Source organism: Schistocerca gregaria, unplaced genomic scaffold, assembly GCF_023897955.1.
Source record: "Schistocerca gregaria isolate iqSchGreg1 unplaced genomic scaffold, iqSchGreg1.2 ptg000728l, whole genome shotgun sequence".
NCBI lineage: Eukaryota > Metazoa > Arthropoda > Insecta > Orthoptera > Acrididae > Schistocerca > Schistocerca gregaria.
Window position 1 is genome coordinate 77,546 of NW_026062105.1, and position 22,984 is coordinate 100,529.

Sequence of the window (22,984 nt, forward strand, 5' to 3'; positions counted from 1 at the left end):
AATGCACAACCATGACACGCGCGATGTGTACAGAGGGCGTAAGGTGACACCGTCAATTCGGCGGGGCGATAGAAGAAGGCCTCGGCACGCCGCGGGTGCGGTCCAAGGCCCCCGGGGAGCGACTCAAGAAGCCCACCGAGAGGGCCTGACTCACCACCCTGTGCGATCCCGCGCGCTGGAAGCGGATCGCCGCTCCTCGCCGGGTTCAAGAGGCGCTCGGGGACCGCAGAAAAGCGAGAACTGGCCATTGGAATCCCCCGAAGCGAAGAACAGAACTGTCGGCGGCGCGGAAGTCGAGGGCCGAACGGGCTCGGTCGGAGTGTCGGCGCCGAACAAGAAAGGTACGCTAGGAATCTTGAAAGAAAAAACCAGCTTTCCTTGGTCGCGCCCAGACACAAACTCACTGGCTCTTTGGATCTGGGACAAGGCAAAAAGCCAACGCAGCCCAAGGAACATCAACACTCTGACCACTCGTCGTGCGTCATTTGTTGCGAGCCACTTGAATACTACTCTATCGGACGCTGCGGCCATACACAAGTATGTGCGGTGTGTACGATTCGAATGCGAGAGTTGTACGGAGACTTGAACTGCTGCATCTGCAAAGAGGAGTTGCCGTCCGTGGTGATCGTGTCGGCGGCGTCAAGGAGAGATGCGGAGTCGTTCCGGGAACTCGAGTCGTCGCTGCCAAGTCAAGTCAAGTCAACGCAGTGCTTCGAACGGAGCCAAATCGTGGTCGCCGACGCCTCCTACTATCGACGCTGTCGATCTTACGTTGAACTGAAGTGTCCCGCGTGCTCACCCGACTCGTCCGTGTGGACGGACATGGCGGCGCTCAAAAAACACGTTCAGTCAGCTCACTCGAAAAGGTTTTGCGACATCTGCTTGACGTACAGAAAGTGCTTTCCGCGAGAACAAAAGCTCTATTCCGCGTCCGACTACCCGGCCCACCTGGACGCTGGCGATCCCAGCATCCACATCGGCGGACATCCGTCTTGCGCCTACTGTCGAGACAGATTCTATTCGACGGATGAGCTCTTCATGCACTGCGAGCAGGCGCATTTCAAATGCTTTTTGTGCGAAAAACAAAACATTCTATACAGCTACTTCAAGGACTACGATCACTTGGAAAAACATTTCTCTTTTCGACACTATCTGTGCCAAGAAAAACAATGCCTAGAAAAAAAATTCGTCGCCTTCGACACGCAATATGAATTTCAAGTCCATTTCATAACCACTCACGCACAGGGATCCAAGGGGAATTCGAAGGCCTATCGCACCGTTCAGATATCAGATCTGGGCAGGTTCAATTCATCCAATCACCACGACAGACGACGATTCAGATCACCCCCCTACCGCCCTTCTCGCGACTCCAGCGCCCAGGGAATACCCTCTCCAGCGCCCATCTTCTATCCAGACGATAAACCCTATGCTCTCCAAGTCCAGGACAATCACTCCGGATTCAATTTGAACTTGTCAGCGAACATTAACGAACCTGTCAAACCCTCCTCGACCTCCAGTCCGTCCACCCCCGTCCAACAGTCCCGCGAAGAAAGAGGCAAACTTGTCGTTTCCGTCATCAAAGACTTCCTAAAGGACGACCAAAAATTCTGCTCTTTTCGACAACTAAGTTCCAAATTCCGCCAAGGACTAATCGACCCGTCTGACTACTATCGTCAATTCAGACAAACTTTCGGCAATGGCGATCGAGCCAACCACATCTTCTTCGAAATCGCCGAATCTCTGCCAAACGAACAAAAAAGATCCGATCTCTTTGCCATTCACCACCAGTATCTCTCCCTCGAGGATAACTTCCCATCCCTTCCTAACCGCTCATCACTCCCACCATCATGCTCTCGTAAAAAACACACACGGCCATCTCAGCCCCCAAACACCGACTTCTCAGCTGTCATCACTCCCCCCCTCAACACGCTCTGTCTCACTCCTCCCACTTCGTCCAACCGTCCCATCGCCGTGAGCGACCCAGATGAATTCCCGTCCCTCCCCTCCCGTTCACCCAGAAGCACTCCCCATTACCACTCCTCGCGAACTTCTAGCTCGAGCGCCAGAAAAAAATCCGCTCTGCCTCGGCAATAAAAAAAAACTAGAAAAAACGGTGTTCTAAAACTTTTTTGTACAAAATGATGTGCCTTCTCACGCCTCTCCAAGCCGAGCCGCGCGCAATTTCAACACCTACGCTATGGTGCGTCTCTTAGGTCGACGATCGTAGCCCTTGTTGAACTTCTCGATGAGTCCGTGCATAAGGCTGCTCGCTTTGACAGTGCTCGCTATGAACGTGAGCAATAAAACGTCGTTGTATTGATCTGAAAGTTCCCGGGCAATTTTGAAGTCGTTGGTCGTCTGAAGCATTCGACAAAGGGAAAAAATGTGTCTGAGAATCGCCTGATCAGCTTCCAACTCGCCGTCTTCCACCACCTTCAAATAGCTTGCTATCGCCATTACACGCATCTGCAACATACTCACGGCCTGATGCATGCTCGCCAAATGCATCTGTATCTGGGAACCACCGCCAACAGAGGTCGTTCTAGCCACGCAGTCAATCGATAGGCGTTCAATGTCTTCTGTTTCAATCTTATAAGGAACTTTCACGAATTGACTGACAGGCTGATCTCTCACGACTTTGATTTTGCTCTCGTAAATTTCAATAGGCACTTCTCGAATTCCAACCTCCAGATTTGGATCAAGGCACAAAAACAATGGCGATTCGTTAAAACGTTCTAGTTGCTTCTGTATGGCCATATCTTCCTCCTCTACCTCCCTGCCCGTCGAGTACCAGCCCATAATCTCATACCCCGGAGAAACCTGCTTAACTAAATCAAAAAAAAATTAAACCACAGACATCCCGAACTTTTCACTTGTCAAAAAAAAAATCAGTACCAGCTTTACTTTTCTCTTCTAAGTAAGCCGTGTCCAGAAGATGGCCGGTAGCCAGCGGTACCTCGAAACTAGAAAACAACTCGACCCTGCGCCATTCCTGCCTTCCCAACAAAACGCCATACACCCTCTCGACGCTGTGTCGCACCTTCGCCCGAGTGTAATGGTCTGCAATCGAGACCACGACGAGCGGGTGAAGATAAATATCTAGCACGCCAGAGGTTTCCCTGCTCATCTGGCTGTCCTTACAAAAACGACACAGAAATATATCTATAACACAGCAAATTTTTTTTTCCTCATAATCGATACCACATACAAAAATATGTTGTATATACATAACCCTCCTTCTAGACTACATGCACTAAAAAAAACATGGCGAAGACTATAAGGCGGTTTTCCCCTTTGTTCCACCGCAGTCCATAGTTCGCAGCCTACTACGAGAGCACCAAAATTATGAACATCTAAACACCGAACTGTGTTCTGTATACTTGTTTCCGTCTTTTCCAGAAAGTGCCTCGAGTGTACTTCTTTTTTACGTGTCTACCGTACTTGTCTCATCGACTCACTCGCTCTCGGCTGCTTCTGAGTCGGAGGCGACCTGAATCGACACTATCGAGGATTCTTCTGCGTGATACTCAGTTTCGTCTTGGAAACTGACCTTCGTGTACCCACCTGCTATTCTTGTCTGCATCCTTTTGACATCTGAGGCGAAGAGTGAAATGACCTCCCTTGCACTCACCACGCCATACGGAACCTTCGTTTCGGGATCAATGACGTAAACTCTGTGAATGTGACACTGCTTAAATTGTTCAAGCACTTCTCGCAACGTGCTCGACTCGGTCACCCACACGAACGTTGAAGAGTTTACTTTGTGTTTCTCTTCAATAAAATCCTTGGTTGGAATATAAAGTCGCTCAAAGAAATCAAGCGAATATCCGACGCTCTTCAAATCTCTGATGCTCACATCTCCCACCATGTGTCCTTCCTCGTTCAAAACGGCTACTCCACTGATGTTGAAACGGTAAATCTTACAAACGCCTGAATAACAGGGTCTTTTTGCGAAATACTGACAATCTGCCTGCTCCTTGTCGCCAGGCCGAGTTGATTTATCGTCGTCTCAGCCAGTTCACCGATTTCCGCGACGTTGTCCGCCAAATAGTCGATAATTCTGCTCTGCGTCAAGACACTCGATAAATTTCCCGATTGTCTACAACACCGATTCTGCTGAGGTTGCTATCTTGCATCGCATTGATGCAGTTCTGCAACGAAGAATCCTCGTGAATCAGCGCCCAGGGATTCCTCGCACTTTGGTTAGGCAGCACCGAGCACGGCGTCTCGGAAAACTCCTTCCTTATCAGCCATCCCTGCAGTCTGCCCGTAGAAAACCCTAAAACCTCCACAATGTAGGTCAATATGTCAAAAATGTCTACAAACGCCACGTATCGTTCCCTGCCCTCATCATACAGCGGCATCGACGTAATGGAGTTCTCAATTATTCGGCGGAAAACGTCGGAGATAGACTCGTTTGTTCGGGCAATCACCATGACATCCCAGGGGGGAGAAATCGATTTGACTCGCAAGCATTTACACAACTTGTTGCGAAATTCCTGAGGCACGTGTGATGTGTAGCCCATCCCTCCCGCGCTGCTAGGAGTTGCGCAAAAGGAGACAGGAAACTGTTCTGCGGAGTGCAATTATGCCAAAATACTATGAAAAAAAATTTTTGTACGTTGCGCAACATAAAACTCAAGTTGTAGCCGTTCCAGAAGTTGTAAGTTGAAGCGAATCATGTAAAACAAAAGTCTGCGGCGAAGAGATGTGTGTTTTCGTGGTCTCGAGATAATGAGACGTGCCCGTTCGATACCTCGTTCGGTGATAGCACAGAGTGCGTCTCCCCGCTCTACATGTCTCTCTCGGTTGAGGGGGGGCATGCACGCGCGCATTCATTTTCTCGAAGGGTGAGATGGTTTGAATTCGGGGTTCCGCTTGGAGAGCCTCGAGTTGCGGTGGTGGGGTCCGAGGCCGTTTGCCACGTGTACAAAGGACCTTTCTCCCCCCTTTTTTAACGAGCGGGAAATCCGGTGTTTTTTTTGTAGACGTGTTTTATTTGTCATGGATTGTTACAAAAAAGGTCGGCCGATGGTGCTCTGTCTGCATTCATGTCGGTAGAATGCTTGAAGTGATTGTTTTTGTTTTACTTGGTACAAAAAAATATGTCAATAACAGAGGGTTTTTTTTTTGAGGGAATTGAAGCACACGTGCGCGCATCATCATACCCTTTGCACCAGTTTGCGATGTCCCCGATCGATATTGGTATTTTGCCGTCTGGACTGGGACAAACGACTTTGATGAAGTTGTTGGCCACTTCCCTTGAATCGGCGGTGTTCAGTAGTTCAGAATTGCCTGTGTAGCACAGGATCCATTTAGAGGGTTCCCAGTTTGCGTCTCTGGCCGTCTCTAGGCTGTCCGTGAAGTAGATGCCCATGGAGTAGGAGACATTGAGCAGTTCTGAGAACGTTTGGTAGTTTTGAATCTAGGAATTTGCGTGTCAGCTTTGGATCGTTTTTTTTTGTAAAAAAAAGTGCGTACCAGTTGAATGGTGGCGTGAACGCCGTCGATTTCGCATGGGTAGTCGTACTTTCGGGGAGGAGTTAGGCGAGAGGGGTTGGGAGTTGGAGGGGGGGAGCGAGAGCGTACGCTGTCAGTGTAGACGTCTGATTTCTGGGACGCGCGCGAGGAGAAGAGAAAGAGTGAGAGGTGGGGGGGGGGGAGGGCGCGTGGGGAGGGCGTGTACGTACAGAGAGTTGGTTGAAGAGAGTTCTTTTGCCCGAGTCCTTGTTCCCTAGAAGGATGACTCTGTAGGTGTCTAGAAATGACAGGCTGGGGGGCGTTAGGCAGGAAATAGGGGGAGTTATCGCGCCTGAGTACCAGGAAACAAACCTACTAGGTCTTCTTTGGAACCACCAGGCTATGCCCATGGATGAGAGAGGTAAGCGGAAGGAGTTCCGAAAGAAGGTGAGAAAACTTTGTCGCATTTAGGGGGGAACTTTTTTTTTAAAGAGTTAAAGAAAAAGGTCTTTTTTTTTAATGAGCCGCGCACCCTCCTCTGCAGCCAGCCCCCCCTGAGGGAGGGAGGAGGAAGATGGGCTTTTTCGCGGGCTTTTTATATCATTCAAGAGATAGCATACATAGAGTCTCCGCCCCTTTCAAAGCGTGCAATTGGTTAAGGATATCAAAGCAGCCCCCCACAGGAGGGTCTTCGAGGATTCCACGTGTCGAGAGGGTTGTTTATGCGTTTCTGTAGATGGACGAGCTGTACTCTTGCGTGCTGGGTTGGAAGAGAGGGTTTTGAGGAGCGGTGGAGACGCTCTCGCTGCCGATATCGAAGTAGACGTCTGGAGGAGAGGACATGCCATGTCTGAGGAAGTAGGCGAGAGCGCTCAGGACGACGATGCCGGCGGCTGCGGCGGATCCGGCAACGATACCGACGACCTTACCAGTGGAGCCGCCGGAGGTGGCGGTGAGGTTGAGATGTGTAGTGGCGGTGTTGCTGTAGGACCGGTCGTCGTCAACGCCGCTGGAGCAGCCCTTGTCGTCGATGGTAAACGTGAGGGTGGCGGTGGTTTGGTTGGTGCTGAATCGGAGTTCGGGGAGCCAGCTGTTCAGGTCATCGACGCTGCCGAGGCACGTGACGAAGGGGAGTTGGGGAGATTCGGGGTTGCTGTCGTCAGCGGCGACCTTGCTCTGGTTGCACATGTGTTGAGCGGAGGTGGAGAGCACGAATTCGCCGGGCGCGTCAGAGGTTATGTTGAATCTTTCCAAGCACTTGGATGATGCGCCGATGTCCGTGATGGAGACGCTCTTGTTGTAGGTCTCGCTGTTCGGGTCGTTGTCGCGAATGAAGGGGTTCGTGGTGCCGGCCTCGGAGACGATTTCGGGGGGTGCCCAGATGACAGGTTGTCGGTTGACGAAGGAGTGGCGGACTGCGACGCCGTACTCGGCGGTGTTGGCCAGTTTGTCCGAGCCGATGAAGGTGAAGCCGATGGAGGTGGAGTAGGCTACTTCCTTGTCGGGTTGGAGTCGGTACTTGAAGTAGGCGTAGCATTTTGTGTCTTCGGTGAGCGTGCCGTTAAGTTTGTACAGATCGTCTATCGTCTTGCAGTCGTCGCTGCTGACTTCGGTGGGGAGCATCGAGAACTGGTCGTTGACGCTGGAATTGGAGCCGCTGGAGACGAGGGGCTCGGTGGAGCCGCAGTCGCGGTCGAGGCAGCGGTGAAGGGACCAGTTTTGGTTCTGGTTGAGGGAGATGACAAGTACCGTGTAGAGCTCGCTTGGCAGGGTGTCCACGTCGGTCAACATCCACTCGAAGTCGTGGGCGTCGGTCTGCTTGAGAGATATGAGCTTACCGTCGCCGAACGAGGAGCTGAGTTGTTCAAAAGCGGGGGCGTTGTTGACGTGCTCGACGTTGACAGTCAGGGTGAGTTCGGACGAGGTTTTGCCGCTGTCGACGTCCTTCAGCGTGTAGCGGATGGTGGTGAAGGCGGAGCCCCACTCGTAGGGAGGGGAGAGGTAGATGAGGCTCGAGTCGAGGCCCGAGAGCGAGAGTTCGTGGGGCACGCTGGTGATGGCGACAGTGTTGCTGCTGCTGCAGGCGGCGTCGGTGCATTCGTAGAGGGTGCCGCGAGGGAGAGAGGTGATGGTGGCGGCAGCGGTGCTGCTGGACACCTCGACAGTTACGTATCGCTGCGTGTCAGTCAGACTGAAGGTCAGATTGCGGAACTGTAAGGCGGTGATTTCGTTCAGCGTCGTGGAGGGTGGGTCGCCTCTGGGGTTCACGTAGATGGTCACGCTCGCCTCTTTGGACCTCAGGTCGGTCGTGTCAACCAGGGTGTACGAGAAGCTGTCGCGAGCGCGCAGTACATCTTCGCCCAGGGTGTGCGAGACGTAGTACATGACGGTCGAGTCGAGCTCGATGACAGAGTTGGCGGTGAGGGGGCTGATGGGCTGGGTCAGCTTTTCGTCAGAGTAGAGAGTTCCGTTCAGCGCGAAGCTGTCGATGTAGATGATGGGCCGCAGTTTGCCCTTGTCGTACTCGTCCTGGTCTATGGCCGGGAGTTCCAACTTCAGGGTGGCGGACCTCTCGACGGTTTGGGTCAGGTCGCTGGACTCGGGCTGGTGGGGGGTGTGCACGACGTAGACGTCGATGGTGTAGTTGTTGCTGCAAACGGGTCCTTGACTGCCGCCGTCGGCGGAGTAGTTGTCGCACGCTCTAAACTGGAAGCTCTTGTACACCTTGGGCGTCTCGCTGGGCAGATAGGAGTATGCGTCCGAGAGCATTTTGAAGTAGACGTTCACGGACGCGCCGTTGACCGTCGATGGGGTCAGGATGACGGAGCCTTCGCCCTTCGTGCCGGAGTCGGGCTCGGTGGGGGCCGCGCCGATGTAGATGTCCTTCTCGTCGGAGGGCACGAAGACCTGCAGGTAAGCGAGGTCCACGCCGTTCGATAGCTGGATGGGGAACGCCTCGGTCAACTCCGACCCCTGAGACATGTACACCTTCCTGCTGGCCGACTCGGGAGGGATCACCAGGTCGTCGATATTGAGCGTCACGGTCGCAGGCTCAGAAGTGTTGTAGCCGTTGAAGACGGTGTAGGTGAAGGTCAGGGTGCCCGTCGGGTAATTGAGGTCTATAGGCGATGGTTCGAAGTAGATTGACAGCTTGGAGCCGTAGTAGATCTCGGTGTCGAGGCCCTGCATCACCTGCTCGGTGTTGTCCACGAGGGACGCCGTGTCGCTGGCGTAGTTGCCGTCAGCGGACTCTGCACTCGTCGAGGACAGAGGCTTCTTGTTGTCAACTCGATAGAGCGCTCCGCAAGGCAGGCTTTGCCCGTCCTTATTCTTGCACGTGGGTGGACCGCTGACGAAGAAGGTGAAGCTCTCGGTCCCGGGAGCCGGAGTGATGAGATCGGTGCCCGCGAGGTCAAATTCGGGCGAGCGCTGAGCTTTGTCGAAGTTCGGTACAACGACGTTGTACGCGGTCGGCGTTTTGTCTTTGTCGCCCACGCTGCCCTGATCGCTCAGGGTCAGCGTCAGCGTGGCGACGGTGGAGTTGGGGAGGGTGCCGGTGGGCTGCCCGTCCTTTCCTACCCTCACCGCGCGGAAGGTGCCGGTTATGACGAGGTCGTCCGACTGGTCTGCCGCCAGTTTGGTCGACCACACGAGGCCGCTAACGACCGTGAAGGCATTCGACCCTACCGTGACGGACATGATCGACGTGTCGAACGACGGTTTTGAGGAGTCGCTCGTGTAGCTGATGAGCACATTGGTGCCGTCCAAGATCTCGTTGCCCAAAGTCATGCTGTCCATGTACACGTCCAGCCTCGAGTCGGGCACGTCCTCCAAAATCATGATGAACGACGCTCGCGAGGACGTGGGGTCGATCTTGATGTGGTCGTTCTGGAAGCGCAGGATCGGACGCGTCTCTCCGGACCACGTGTACTGGGCGTACAAAAAGGCGTTGTTGGACTCGTTCCGCAGGCCGTCGGTCTCCTGGAAATTGTACAGAGCGACCTCGTACGTCACGCCCGGCGACGGCTGGAAGGTCCTGTACGGGATGAAGTACATAATGTCTTCGTAGTACACGAACGGGTCGTTTGGCCCGTACTCCGACCTGAGTTTCAGCGTGTTGTTCTTGCTGTCTCGGAACACACCCTTCGAGGAGTCCAGCATGTAGAACCAGACGTAGACAGGGGGGTGGATGTCGGGGTCGATGATGCTCCCCGTGATGTTGAACGCCAGCGGATTCAGTTCGCTGTTGGACTCGGACACATGGATAGTGCTATGATTTGCTATGGGCGCGGTGTTCGGCAGCGCGCCGTTGAGTTTCACCTCGTACTCGCGGCTGGTCACGCACCCGTCATCCACGACGTACTTGAACGAGTAGTTACCGCTGCTGGTGGTGTTGTAGATCAGCTTGTTCGTGACGTTGTACTTGGGCAGCCCTTTCTCGTCGAACTCGTTGATGTAGGTGCCCGCCTTCGTGATCTGCCTCACCACGCCGTCCTGCACGTAGGACAGGTTGCCCACCGCGGGTATGCTGGTGACTTTGATGTTCAGCAGGTTCGCGCTGTCTGGATCGCTCACCGACAGCTCAACTGTGGTGGAGGTGCTATTGTACTTTATAGACGTGTCCCTGCCAATTGGCGGTCGGTTGTACGCGATATTCAGGCTCACGACGCCCCAGCCGCTCAGGCCGATCTTGGTCCTGACCACGCCGTCGCCCGAGCTCGTCAGGTCGTTGACGATCTGGCTGTTGGCTCGCCACCTGACGGTGTACTTCGGCGCCAGGTCGATTTGCGAGTTGCTCCCGTTCATCGCCGTGCTCGAGTCGAACTCGAACAGGGAGTCGTGCTCCGGGTAGACCGAGTACATCTGCGGCACCGTCAGATACCCGCGCGTGACGTAGTTCTGACTCTCGAACACGCTGCCGGCGAGGGCCGTGTACCAGTTCGACCCGTTCCAGGCGTCCGTGTCGTACCACACGTGCGGGACCTTGCTCTTCAGTCTATCCAGCGAGCCTGACAGCGAGCTGGGGCTGACGAAGCCGATGGACCTCCCGGACGCTCTGGCCGCCAGCGCGAACTCTTCCTCCGTGCTCTCGGCCCACGCCTTGCCCGCGAATACGACGACCGCCTTGTACGAGGCGATGGAGTCGCGCTCTGCCAGAATCTTGGAGAGCGGCACCAACAGGCTCGACTCGCTCCCCGTATCGACGTTGATGGTCGGAAGCGCCAGAGTGGCATCCCTGAACTTAGATCGCAGGTCTGAGAACGTGTCGGCCCTCCCAATGAATCGGTAGCTGGGCGTCAAACCCGGGACGTAGAAATACAGGCTAACCCTCACGTCGCTGAACCCTCCGACGCCCCGGTCGAGATTCGACGCCAAAAAGCTGGCCGCGGACTCGGTGAACAAGGCCCTGGCCCTCTGGCTGGGAATGCCGGTGAGGTCGTAGTACATGTACAGAGACAGCACGCGACTCTGGAACCCCGGCCTCAGCAGACGCAGGTTGGCCACCTCGACATCCTTGTCCTCCATGCCGCTAATCTCCAGGATCGTCAAGTCCGGGCTCGGCAGCGAAGGGACGTCGCTGTACGTTCCGTTGTAAATGTTCACTCTCCCAGACACGCACAAAGAATGCGTCGTGCTCGACGCCAATATGGTGGCCGGCCTCCTTATCACCCTGACCGCATTGCATCCGACCCACACGCACTCGACAGGTGCGGCCTCCTTCCCGTCCTTCCCGTCAACGGATTTGGCGGCGCTCTGGTCGTTCTTGGGGTCGCCCTTGAACAGATCGATCCTGTCTACGTACTCGCTAACCATGCCGTCCCTGACGTTGTGGGCCACCAACACCTGCTCCGAACTGTTCTGTTTCGACCTAAACACGAGGCTCTTGCCCTTGTAGTTTCGCCAGGTGGAGACGATGCCCTGATAGTACGCATCTCTACCACTCTCGTCGTACTCCGCCCACGTCCACGGGCTCGGGACTCGCATGTAGTTGACGCAGTCCGACTGCAGCGGCGAATCCAGCAACGCGTAGGTGTACTTCTCCTGTTGCAGCCAGGTGCTCTCCGGCACGTGATCCACCTTGCTGCACACGTTCAGCTTCCCAGAACCGTAGCTGGGAGGGACCTGCATGCTCACGTTCCCCATCGCCATGTTGACCTCCATGAGCACGATGATGTCGTTGTAGTCGTAATCTCGCACATTGTTAACCCCGTTGTCGTCGAACCCTATCATGAACGCGCCAATCTCCTGCAAGTGCACCCACACGTAGATCGGCTTGTATCCCGGCTTGTTCAGCGAGTTGATGCTGTAATAGCTTCTCTCGGTGAAGTTGGCCCATTGTTTGCCAACAAGGTCGTACCCGTTGTCCACCAAGTAGAACCCTATCGTCTCGCCCCTGTTGAAGGGACCGTACTCGACCGAGTACCCCTTGGGATAGCACTTGTCCGTACCCTCGGACAGAGAGAAGAAGATGATCGGACCAGGATGACGTCTGCCCTTCGGGTCGTCAAAAATAATAGACTTCGACGTCTTGTTGTACTTGAAGTACCCGAGGCTGTTTCGATTGTGGCAACTCGCGTTGAGATAGGTGACTTTGAAGTACTGCCTCGCGCGCACGAAAAAAAAAAAAAGTCAGTCTCGGCCGCGCGGCTCCGCGATGTCGCTTCAAACGCAGGCCATACGTACAGTGTTGTCGACAAGCACGTCAAAGCTCAGGTCTTCATCGTGGTTGGAATTTGTGATGGTCGGGGTCTTCCCCTCCGTGAAAATCTTGCCGACGTCGTTCAACAGAGCCGCGGCACCAGCGACATTGTCGCTGCCAGGAATGTCCTGGAACTGCAGAGAGCACACCCTGTTCAAGGGCGACTGACCAGGTTTCGGAAAAGGCGACCTGGGGTCCATGTTGCCTGCGCACGAAAAAGTCCACTCGCGTCAGCCCTCTTCTCTCCCCCCCCCCTCTATGCCTCATCCCCCTCGCAGACACGTACTGTCGCAGCCAGCCCCACTCGACCTGAAGTAGGTGCTCGAGCTGTTAACACATTTGAGGGCGTTACCGGAGTAAAGAGCCAGTGCATTCTTAGGCACGGTGAACTGCCCCCGCCCAGTCGAGGACGCGCTCGCCATGCCGTGGTGCCCCACGGAGCTGACGAGCACTAACGCCGCCAACAATACTAGGCATAATACGGAATCAACGGATCTCATGATTCATGTAATGCTCTTACCGTTAGACAACTATCGTCAAATATGAGTAAATTGACGATATTTTGAGTTATATAAAGCAAGAAACGTCGCCGATTTTTCTTAACTAGACGGAATTTTTATATTGGGAGAAATTTTCTAAAGCGGGAAAGCGCCCGCGGATGCTGTATACGGGTCCAGCGACGCTCCGGCGAGCTCGAGCGCTCAGAGGAGGCGGCGGAAGAAAGCCACGTGATACGGGCGGCCGTCGCTCCCCCGTCGAAAGAGTGAGAAGGCGCGCGGGTTTCCGGCCGAGGCGGAACCCACACGCCAGCGCCGCGGAGCGAAAGGCAAGACAGGGAAGCGTGGCACATCCGTAATGTCTATAACGCGGGACAAAAAAGCAGGCTGTCTGAAACCATTTTATCCGGCGCTGTCAAGGGACGACTGTCGAATTCACCGAGGACCCACGCACCCGCACGTCGTACGATGCGCTCAGGACAGCCGTGCCTTCCATCTCCCCGTTCTCGAGGGAGGTCCGCCGCCTGGAGCGCGAGTAAGGGGGCATGACACATGCAAGGTCTCTTTTGTGTATAATAAGCTAAAAAAAAAAAAAGAAGTACAGCTCTCGGGAACGAGGCGAGCAGACGCATCCCCCCCTGGACCAGGAGAAAAATACCGGACGCGAACGGGACGGACTCCGTGGGTTGCCGGAAGAGCGCATCTTCGCGGACAGGAGGTGCTTCGCGCGCGGAACCGAAGGGTGCACCTTTCACACTTCATGTCGCCACCCTTCTGCGAGGAGTCTTCGGGCTCTCGGGGACCGCGAGAGAGACGCGCACACGTTGGAGAGGGAGGGATCTCCGAGGCTACGAGAGCCCTTCGCCTGACAAGGCAACTTTTTTTCAGGCCAGTGAAGCGAGGCCACTCGGGCCATTCACGTCATACTCTACGCGCGCCAAGAGATGAACCTGAGGTCCTCCACACCGTCTTGCCCACGCCCTCCTCCCCTCGAGCCGCGTAGCATACATACGCCATACGCCCCCTCCATACACACGTCAGCAGCACTTGTACGGGTTCACTTGCTCTGGCAGGGCGAGCTGCGGCGAGGCGGTTTTGGGAAAACGCGGTGAGCACGGGGACTGACTTCAGAGGAAGGGTCTGTCTAGACGAGAGGCTTCGATGCGCGAGCCCCGCGGTTTCTTCTCTCTTCCTTTTTAAAACTGCCAACGTTACCTTCTCATCTGAAAAATCCCCAAGAATGAGCGACCTTGTTTTCTAATCGGCGCCGTCGAACCACCTCCGACACGTGCAGCTGAACTTGGTCAAATTCGCATAATCCAAACATGGAAGCACGGGTTGACAGGAGCTACGCACCCCTGAAGTCGAGTACGATATTGGAGTCGGTGCGTGATCGAGGTCGCTGTCTCACACGGGAGGCTTGTGGGCGTTCCGCTGGCCATTCGTCATAAATGGAGGGTTTCTCCCTTCTTGAACGAACCGGTAGCCCGCAACCGAGATAGGACAGATTGAAGCGCGACGACTCCTCATCACAAGTGGGAGTCCCTCCCTCCCGGACGGATTGGTAATCCCGCAACCCGAGATGAGACAAATTGAAGCACGGCGGGGAAAAAAAAGGATTTTGCCCAGATTCCATCTCTTTCCAAAGGGTGCCGCCGCCGCGGTATCCGGTGCGCAAGAAGAGCACTCAACGCCGAAAGACTTCACAGAGGATCGGACCCAGGTGCGAGCGTCGTCAAGATCAGCAATAAACTGCAGACACCGCCCGGGGATTTCTGCCTCGGTCACAGTACATATCCCATTTATAGAAAGTCTCGTGACTGGCTCACTCTGGCCGCCTCGAAGGGAGAGATGTGAGCGCGTGCGCACATGAGGGAGGGTGTGTCCCTCCAGTCTCTGACAGAGGTAATTTACACAATATGTCCCAACACACAGGACACAGAATGTTTATTTGTGGCAAAGTGCGATATGTCAGTGCGTCTCGAGAGACGAGAAGCGTACAAAATGCCATGGGTGGCTTGGCTGTGAAGCAACAATATCTGATTTTTTTTCCCACGTGATGCCGAAGCGTACGAGCTCAGAGTAGATAGCGTGGTGTCAACCCGGCTACTGAATAGAAATCCGAGGACGCGAAGCAACTATCGCGGAGGGGGAGGCGCCTTGGGAACACCGGAAGGCATGGGAGGCACAGAGGAGGACATCGACGGTGCAGAAGAGGGTGGTGCTTTGGGAGCGCCGGAAAGGGGGGGCGGCACACCACCTGGCCCCTTCGGTACACCACTTGGAACCTTCGGTACGCCAGACGGTGGTTGTGGTACGCCGCTTGGAGCCTTCGGTACGCCAGACGGTGGTTGTGGTACGCCGCTTGGAGCCTTCGGTACGCCAGACGGCGGTTGTGGTACACCGGACGGCGGTTGTGGTACACCAGACGGTGGCTGTGGTACACCAGACGGTGGCTGTGGTACACCAGACGGTGGCTGTGGTACACCAGACGGTGGCTGTGGTACACCAGACGGTGGCTGTGGTACACCAGACGGTGGCTGTGGTACACCAGACGGTGGCTGTGGTACACCAGACGGCGGTTGTGGTACACCAGACGGTGGCTGTGGTACACCAGACGGTGGCTGTGGTACACCAGACGGTGGCTGTGGTACACCAGACGGCGGTTGTGGTACACCAGACGGCGGTTGTGGTACACCAGACGGTGGCTGTGGTACACCAGACGGCGGTTGTGAAAATAAGGTTTCTTCTGAATCAGAGTTAGATAAAAGTTGCGTCAAACTATTCTCAGTTCTGATCCTTATAGCCTCGACCTGACTATCTGGTAGCTCATCTAACGTATTCAACAACTGTTTGAATTGTTTTGATTCGTTCTCGAAAGACAGGCAGAGTCTTGAATAATCTGCTTGCTTATCCATAAGCAACACGACGCCTTTCATCACTTCTCCAAACTTTTTTCTTTCCATCAAGAAAATTTTTTTCAGATACTCAGATTTGAAGCGATCTGTCTCTTCGCGTTTGCTGTTATAATCTTTCATTGCCAATTTCAACTCCTGATCACCCTTTCTGGCGGCCTTTTTCAAACCACTGCTCATTTTCTTGAGCTCGCTGTTCAGTTGATTCCGGTTCTCTTTCAGCTCGTTCAAAAAAGACTTGGCACGGTTAGAAGGCATGCTCTTCGTGCCCATCTCCATCGAAAAGCACAAAAACGTACGTCTGTCTCGCGTGATATGGAATCCAAAGACGTCTCTATTTGTTCTACTATCTCCTCAAAAATAACTTTGCTGGTTTCCTCCAGCTTCTCCATCAACAGCAACTGTTGACCGCTCATCTTTCCCAGCGCAATACCTGAATTCAAAAAATCACTACCGTGAGCCTCTGCGCTCCCGACAAGACCTCTAGCATCATGAGACTCAATACACGTACCCAAATCTTCAGAATGTAACATTGAGATCCTCTGAAGGCTCTCGGCCCACGACTTCGCCAATTGAGCATGCGCTTCGGCAACAACCATCCCCCAAACGAGCATAGATCCCCCGTCAGCGCCGTTCGAAAAAACAGTCAAAAAAGGACGGGAATCAAAACCGCCCTCCCCTCACAAGAGGATTAAAGAACCCTCAAATATACCTTGTATTGAAGAGCCCAACTTCTGACTACTGGACAAATAATCCTTCGTGCATTTCTTAAACTCTTTCAACTTCTAAACCACAAACCTGTGTCAATTACTACTTCAGAAACGCAAATCCACGATCAAATCTGAATCGTACCTCTACTGTACTCAGTATAGACTTCAGCTTGTTGTCAGCCTTAAAGTCCAGACTTTCCGGCATATCATAGTTATGGGGACCTGGGGGTGGCATGGTACCATCCAAATACGTAGTTATGGCTCTAGTTCGCCTACGCACTAAAGTTAAATTAATTAACAATTTGCTTCTGCTATTTTGTATAATTGTCCTGCTTTCTCGGTAAAGTTCAACCAACAAACTAGCTTGTCATCCCCTCCTCGCATTCGCTTCCCCCATCCCTAGCGCCGCCGCTAAATCGTGCGCTGTCCTAAAAAGTCTCAGTGGAATTCAAACCAGACCTATTGCCGCTCTACCGGGAACACAACAGTTCGACATATTTCTGTATATAAGTGGTTGTGTATAAAAACAAAAGTGCTTACGCAAAAAGCGGCCGTCCCAGCCCCCGTTGCTTTGTTCTAGCGAACCCTCTGAACCTCTATAGCGACCGAAGAGCATTTTGGGGCGGTCCGCGGGTAAATGCACGTCAAGAGGAGAATCCGCGGTCCTCAAAAAGAAGAAACAACTGCAACAAACCTTGTGTATCTAAAGCGCATTCTCTTAGTCTGCTAGTCTAGGCAGAGATTTATATGTATTCAAACTTCTCTTCTACAATCTCCTTCGTGGTTTCTACCTCGTACCAGACGCTCTCGTCGTCGCTGCGGTACCCATCGCGCAACTCTCGACGTATGGGCGTCTGCTCAACCCATTCCTTATGCAAGGCGGCCGCCATCCTCTCGAACGCCGACTTCAACTCCTGTCGACGCTGTATGTTAATCTCCTCGAGCATGCGACGCTTGGCCTCGTCCTCCTTCTTAAATTCTTCGCAAATCTTGTCCCAGTTTTCCTGAATGTACTTTTCGTCCTTCTTAGTCAGCAGCGACGGAGGTCTCGGACGCCAGCGAAACTGGTAAAGACTGCCGGATCTGATCTCTGAGTGAAGTTCCTTGCCAGTCGGCGACCACATCATCCAGCCGGTCTCTCCTTTTTCCTCCCAAGACGACGAATATGTCACGAAATAACACCCAGTGGGATTCCACTCACAATGCGACGCGTTCGGGTGGTGCAAATCCTGACAAATCGACTCGTTGCTCGCCACGTTGTAAAACTCCAATGTCCCGCTCGGCAGGTTTGCAAGCACGACGATCTCTCCCATCGGAGACCAGAACAGCGCGTTCACCTGTCGCTTCTCTAACGTGCAAATGAGCTTGATCTGGTTGAACTCCATCGTGTAAAAAGAAACGCTCGGCCTCTGATAGTTCTCGCGCGAGTGAATGATGGCGAAACGCTGTCCATTCGGCTCCCAACAAAAAGACAGAGCCATGTCGTCGAACTTCATTGACTCAATCGGTATAGATTTCTCCTTAATCCGGAAAATTTCAAATGAGTTGGTGATTCTTTTCTTAGACTTGGCAATGTCTACCTTGACGGCCAAATACTCACCATGGGACTGCCAATGCATGGTGCAGTTGGTCACGCCAAATATGTTCTTCTGCGCAACTTCTCTGAAGTCGGGAACGCGAATGAGGGTCAAACGAGCGGGATTGCTCCCAGACTCCGGCACGTAAAAAATTAGCTGGTTGCTCGCCGGAGACCACTCAAAGCTCGCAATCGGCGTCATCGCCTTGATCGGAGCGTTTTCCAGCAGCTTGAAGGTACTGCTGTCGTAGACGTGAATCTGGCCGTCTTTCAAACGAGCCACGTATTTGTCGTCGTGGGACCATTTGAAATTAACGAACGTCTTCGAAGCGATGCGCGGAAAACTGCATATTTTTGAACCGGTGCACAAATCCCAAAACACGAACTCCTCTGGCGGATTCTTGGGACTAATGGTGCATAAAAAGTTCTCCTTGGGACTGAACTGAACGGCCTTTACTCCCTGGTGCTCGAAACGCCCCAATCGGTCAAATTTGGCGCCTCCCCACAGCGACACGCCAGCCGAGTGCAGAGTCGCCAGGTAAATGCCCCCAGGAGACCACTCCAAGAAGAGCTCTGTAAAATCCTAAAGTTCGAGGGGTCAGAAAGGAATTTTTCCGACACGATAAAGCCTCTCAGCAGCCAAAACGGCGCGCGTACATGTCGTCTCATTATCGAAATCGGTTTTTGTCCGTTTTGATACACAAAAATTTCGGCGATATTGTCATAAAGAGTGAAAAACTGGTCGCTGTTTGCTGGATCCAAGAGCCAAGAGTAGCAGTCGTCCTAAAATGCAAAAATCCACAAACGAGAGACGGAATCAGACATGGCCTCAAAAAACGTCAACAAAGGAAAAGGACAGATTACCTTGATGCACAAATCTTGAATAGTGAGCGGCTGATATACGTCTGGAAGTTGATCTATTTTTCGGTAATCCGACCATTTATTGACTCGAAATGTGTGTTTGGAATCGAATTTTTGTTTATCCATTTTCAAAGCTGCTACTTCGGCTTGGTCCGGGTTGGCATACTCAATGAAACAAAATCTAAATTTACGCCGTCAGGTTGACGGTCGAGCCCTTCTTCGATCAAGCACGCATTTTGCAAATTGTAGGTGTGCACGAATACGCATACACTGTGCACGTACCCCAAGCTGCCACCCTCTTCTTTGAAAGGTATTTCGATGTTCAGAACCTCACCATATTTGGAGAAGCGCTTCTTCAGCGAGTTCTTGAGCTTCTCCTTTTTTTCGGTGTCGATGATGGGCACGTTGTCGACGACAACGTAATTGTCGCATATTCTTTCAGGATCGAACTGAGTCTTTACTGCGCTCTGTGTCATTTTACGGTCTTTTCAAGGAAGTTGGGGGATTTCATGCAAACGACCAGAGAAACGAGTGAGAAGGGCTGCAGTGATGGAACCCTTCTTACAGCTGAAATGCGCGTATATAAGAACGGGTTATAACTAAAAGTGATGATGTTTTTTTATAAAAAAATTTTTTAGACAAGGGGGTACTTCTGATACATTACATTGACAAGCTCAGGTTAGCAGGAACGTGCTTCTTGTGGAATTTGGTGGGGGCACGATGGCCTCTGAGCGAATTGGGTCGGAGAGCGGTTGGCCCGAGCATTCCCCGCTCGCAATTTTTTGAGCAAAGACTTTTCCGAACGTGTACAACGAGATCGTACGACAAAGCGGTCAGGAGCCGCATATTTGCGGCAAGGAGCAATTATGGTCGACTGCCTTTTTTCTCGGCGTGCCCGGAGTTTGGTGCGCAAATTTAGTCGGGACACGGCGGAATTTAGGACTTTTTTTTGGTCTTCGGACAGAGGGACTTCGCCTTGGCTCGCCCGACTGGGAGAGGAAAAAAGGGCATTTGCTCTCTTTTTTCAGGATTTGAGGAATATATGTGAGTGGAGGAAGATAGAAACGATCGAAATAACCGTCGAGGCGCCGAACAGAAAGAGTAGATACTTCTAAAAAGGAAGCTACGGGTACAAAATGCGGCAGAAAGAGAATGATACAATGCATAGGTGGTTCGACCGCCTTCTACCGAATGGGGCAGAGCTGACCAGATCTAGGCATTTCGCTATTTGCTGACAACGATGAGTTGTTGACATCTTAGAGCCGAAGTTTATAGAAAGTGCAGAATTTTTTTTTGCGAAAGTGAAAAGTGAATAGGGGATCTGAATTTACAGTTTGTCAAGCGAGATCGGCTCTCCAGTTGAAAACAGCTCGGGAGAAGAAAAAAAAATTAGAAGAAAATGTCTTACATCGGCCTCGAAGTGAATCCCGCAGTAGATTTGGAGACCGAGGTTGAGCAAGCGTTTAAAGAAGGCTATAATTTCATCGTGACGCCGCTGGTTCACCCCTTCTTCGAAAGACAGCTGGTCTATTCGGAGGATCCTTTGCTGAAGTCGGGTACCCTTCCTCTGACCAGATCCGATCTAATACTACCAGATGCAACGTGGAGACGAGCGGTGGTAGGCCTGACGTCAGAATGGATAAAGCTCGAATCGGCAGATGAAACCATTCAAGACAACATGGCGAAGGTATGTTTCTTTTTTTCTCGGTACAACACAACTCTGAAATCCAATAACTCCGCCTCTCCAGGCACTCAGACAAGATATAGCATGGGCTTCCTACTTGAATCTGAGCGTGTGCATCCTTCCGTATCCACCGTGTCATAGAAATACCGAATATGCCGGAACCGTTTGCTCTATTCTCAATTCGAGCGAACTGGAATTATGGGTCCAAATTCCACTTATTTCTTACCAAACACTCGTTCGTCTCGAAGATAGCCATGGTAACTTGGAAGATGAACTTTTCGATTTTAGTGGGTGGAAAGATTGGAACGCCCTTCGTCTTCATTGCCACTATTCCAATAGACTGGGAGTTATTATAGAACTGACCAATCACCTGCCCCCGCCTAAAAGGTTCTATCAAATTATCGCTCGTTGGCTTTCAGAACCTTTGAAAGCAATTTTAATTCCAACTTCTCTTTTTCTCTGCAACGAGGACTCCGAACTATTTCTACCAGAAGAGTACATTCACCTGCTCCAGTACGCGTCGCAGTACCAAATATCGGTGATTGTTCGCGGATCTCGAATTTCGCAAAATGGACAAAATTCGCTCGAAAAATACATTGCATTTCTCAGCAAATGCCTGTCTGAATCTAAAAAACAACCACTGAAAAATCTCATCTATAGAGAACACCTCGACTTGCTGGAAATTCCCCTCCAGCCTCTCAAACACCATTTGTCTTCTTCCATTTATTCGGTTTTCGAGCAAGACAAAGCCAAATATCGCAAATACTATCAGGCGACAGTTGCCGCACTCCGCGACTTAGCATCCTTACGAAACATCGATGAGAAGCGCCCAATTGTCGTCGCAATCCTGGGTGCCGGACGGGGACCTATCATGGACGCCGCCTTGAAAGCGGCAACAAAGTTGAAAATTTTAACACAAACCAACTTTTACGCCGTCGAAAAAAACCCTTACGCCTTCACTACCCTTCAAAATAAACGGAAAACCGATGCATCTTGGAAGAACGTAAAGATCGTCCATGCTGATCTACGTGAATGGAAAATTCCTATTGAAGCCGACTTAATCATCTCAGAACTTCTAGGGTCCTTTGGAGACAACGAAGGATCCCCAGAATGTCTCTTTGAAGCTCAAAAACTACTCTGTCCAACTGGTATTTGCATTCCGCAATATTATGAATCCTTTCTGGCGCCTGTCTCTACACCAAAACTGTGGAGTCAGCTATCTCATTCTCCGAATTCTGCTATCGACCTTCAAAAATGTTACGTCGTCAATTTTCACGCGTATCTTATGACGTCTCCTCCACAGTCTTGCTTCTCTTTCTCGCACCCTGCTCCCGACGATGTCCATTCGAAACGTCTCTCAAGATCTAGCACCTTTGTTTTCGTCGCATCTACCTCCTCCGTCCTTCATGGATTCGCCGGCTACTTCCGAGCACAACTATATCGAGAACACTGGATCGACATAGATCCAACAAACGACTCGCAAGAAATAACTTCTTGGTTCCCTATGTATTTTCCCATCTGTCAACCCCTCACACTCGAAGAAAATCAAGCCTTTCGCGTCCATTTTTGGAGACGAACCAACTGCAACAAAGTGTGGTACGAATGGTGTATCTCCGAGCCTATTGCCACCCCCATACATAACATCAATGGGCATGCCTTCTCAATTGACACCAGCTGATAGTCATGTAAGCATCACGCCATAAATTTTCTGTAGACAGAACCCACCAAGCCTTCAACAGGATTCGTTATAAAAGCGGAACAGTGTGTTTTTTTTTCCCTCGATTTCTTACTCTTTCTCTCTATCGCTTCTATGAATTTCTTGATCAAAAGCATACTCTTTTCAAGCACTCCCCTAGTCCTTCTTTACTCCCGTCGTACCTACTCCAATCCGTACGGCCGCTTCTATTCTTCTCACTATAAAAAAAACCCTCGCAACTATTCTTCGGACCCCGCTCGCGGCCGCCTAAATCGCCTGCTCAAAAAGAAAAGAAAAGACAAACAACGCAACTTTGCTGCTCGTCAAAACGTTCCTGCTGTCACCCGCCGCAGTCGAAATGATTTGACAGACTCCGCAGAATATGTCGCTCGCCAGGCTGAATACTCAAAATTCATCACGATATTCGGACGCAAAACCATCTTGGACGCTCTGCAGGACCAATCTATGCACTTCCATCACATACATATAGATGAAAAGCTACTAGATTTGCACAATAAAGATGCCGTTCTGACCAACATTTTAGAACTGATCAAAAACCGATCTATCACTCTCATTCCCGTAACGAGGGCCAGAATAGGAATTATCAGCAAATGTGGAAAGCAAGATGGTGGAATTGTCGCGGACATTCTCTCACCTACTCAAACCAAATTTGATAGTGTACAACGTTTTTTGCAAAAATATGCACAAAATCAAGCCTCGTACAGAATTCTTGCCTTAGACCAAGTAACAACACCAAGCAATGTAGGTATGGTCATTCGATCCGCCGTTGCTGCCGGAACAATAGACGCTATCGTTTTGGGGCCAGGAAGCGCAAGTGAATTAAATCCGTTGGTCATCAAGGCATCTGGCGGAACTGCACTGATG

General features: G+C 52.0%; 5 protein-coding genes across 8 annotated transcripts; 1 reads left to right on the plus strand and 4 right to left on the minus strand.

Annotated features, from left to right (window-relative positions):
• Nucleotide 1: 1 nt before the first annotated feature.
• Nucleotides 2–2,094, plus strand: LOC126320550 (uncharacterized). Its single transcript, XM_049994006.1, has 2 exons — nt 2–341; nt 428–2,094. Exons 1-2 carry the CDS (start codon nt 2–4, stop codon nt 2,092–2,094), a joined length of 2,007 nt encoding a protein of 668 aa, XP_049849963.1.
• A 17-nt stretch (nt 2,095–2,111) lies between these two features.
• On the minus strand, nt 2,112–5,907 carry LOC126320554 (COP9 signalosome complex subunit 6-like). Of its 4 annotated transcripts, none has more exons than XR_007558141.1 (7): nt 5,833–5,907; nt 5,691–5,772; nt 5,590–5,613; nt 5,482–5,529; nt 5,169–5,425; nt 2,957–5,089; nt 2,112–2,828 (listed from the first exon to the last, which is right to left on the minus strand). XR_007558141.1 is itself a non-coding variant. In XM_049994010.1 (7 exons), exons 6-7 carry the CDS (start codon nt 3,227–3,229, stop codon nt 2,191–2,193), a joined length of 972 nt encoding a protein of 323 aa, XP_049849967.1. In that variant the 5' UTR covers nt 3,230–5,089; nt 5,169–5,425; nt 5,482–5,529; nt 5,590–5,613; nt 5,691–5,772; nt 5,833–5,907; the 3' UTR covers nt 2,126–2,190. The 4 variants fall into 4 exon arrangements, 3 of the variants coding, with proteins under 3 accessions (XP_049849967.1, XP_049849966.1, XP_049849968.1); XM_049994010.1 differs by having other exon boundaries at nt 2,126–2,828; nt 2,896–5,089; XM_049994009.1 differs by having other exon boundaries at nt 2,166–2,828; nt 2,896–5,089; nt 5,837–5,900.
• A 19-nt stretch (nt 5,908–5,926) lies between these two features.
• LOC126320555 (integrin beta-like protein B) lies at nt 5,927–12,733 on the minus strand. The gene is made up of 3 exons (XM_049994013.1): nt 12,447–12,733; nt 12,145–12,365; nt 5,927–12,060 (listed from the first exon to the last, which is right to left on the minus strand). The coding sequence occupies exons 1-3, from the start codon at nt 12,658–12,660 to the stop codon at nt 6,181–6,183; spliced, it is 6,315 nt and encodes a 2,104-aa protein (XP_049849970.1). The 5' UTR covers nt 12,661–12,733; the 3' UTR covers nt 5,927–6,180.
• A 73-nt stretch (nt 12,734–12,806) lies between these two features.
• Nucleotides 12,807–16,568, minus strand: LOC126320557 (uncharacterized). The gene is made up of 5 exons (XM_049994015.1): nt 16,425–16,568; nt 16,285–16,357; nt 16,084–16,155; nt 15,872–16,005; nt 12,807–15,809 (listed from the first exon to the last, which is right to left on the minus strand). Exons 1-5 carry the CDS (start codon nt 16,515–16,517, stop codon nt 14,796–14,798), a joined length of 1,386 nt encoding a protein of 461 aa, XP_049849972.1. The 5' UTR covers nt 16,518–16,568; the 3' UTR covers nt 12,807–14,795.
• A 389-nt stretch (nt 16,569–16,957) lies between these two features.
• On the minus strand, nt 16,958–19,326 carry LOC126320556 (eukaryotic translation initiation factor 3 subunit B-like). The gene is made up of 4 exons (XM_049994014.1): nt 19,002–19,326; nt 18,723–18,900; nt 18,516–18,641; nt 16,958–18,441 (listed from the first exon to the last, which is right to left on the minus strand). The coding sequence occupies exons 1-4, from the start codon at nt 19,193–19,195 to the stop codon at nt 17,026–17,028; spliced, it is 1,914 nt and encodes a 637-aa protein (XP_049849971.1). The 5' UTR covers nt 19,196–19,326; the 3' UTR covers nt 16,958–17,025.
• Between the last annotated feature and the right edge of the window lie 3,658 nt (nt 19,327–22,984).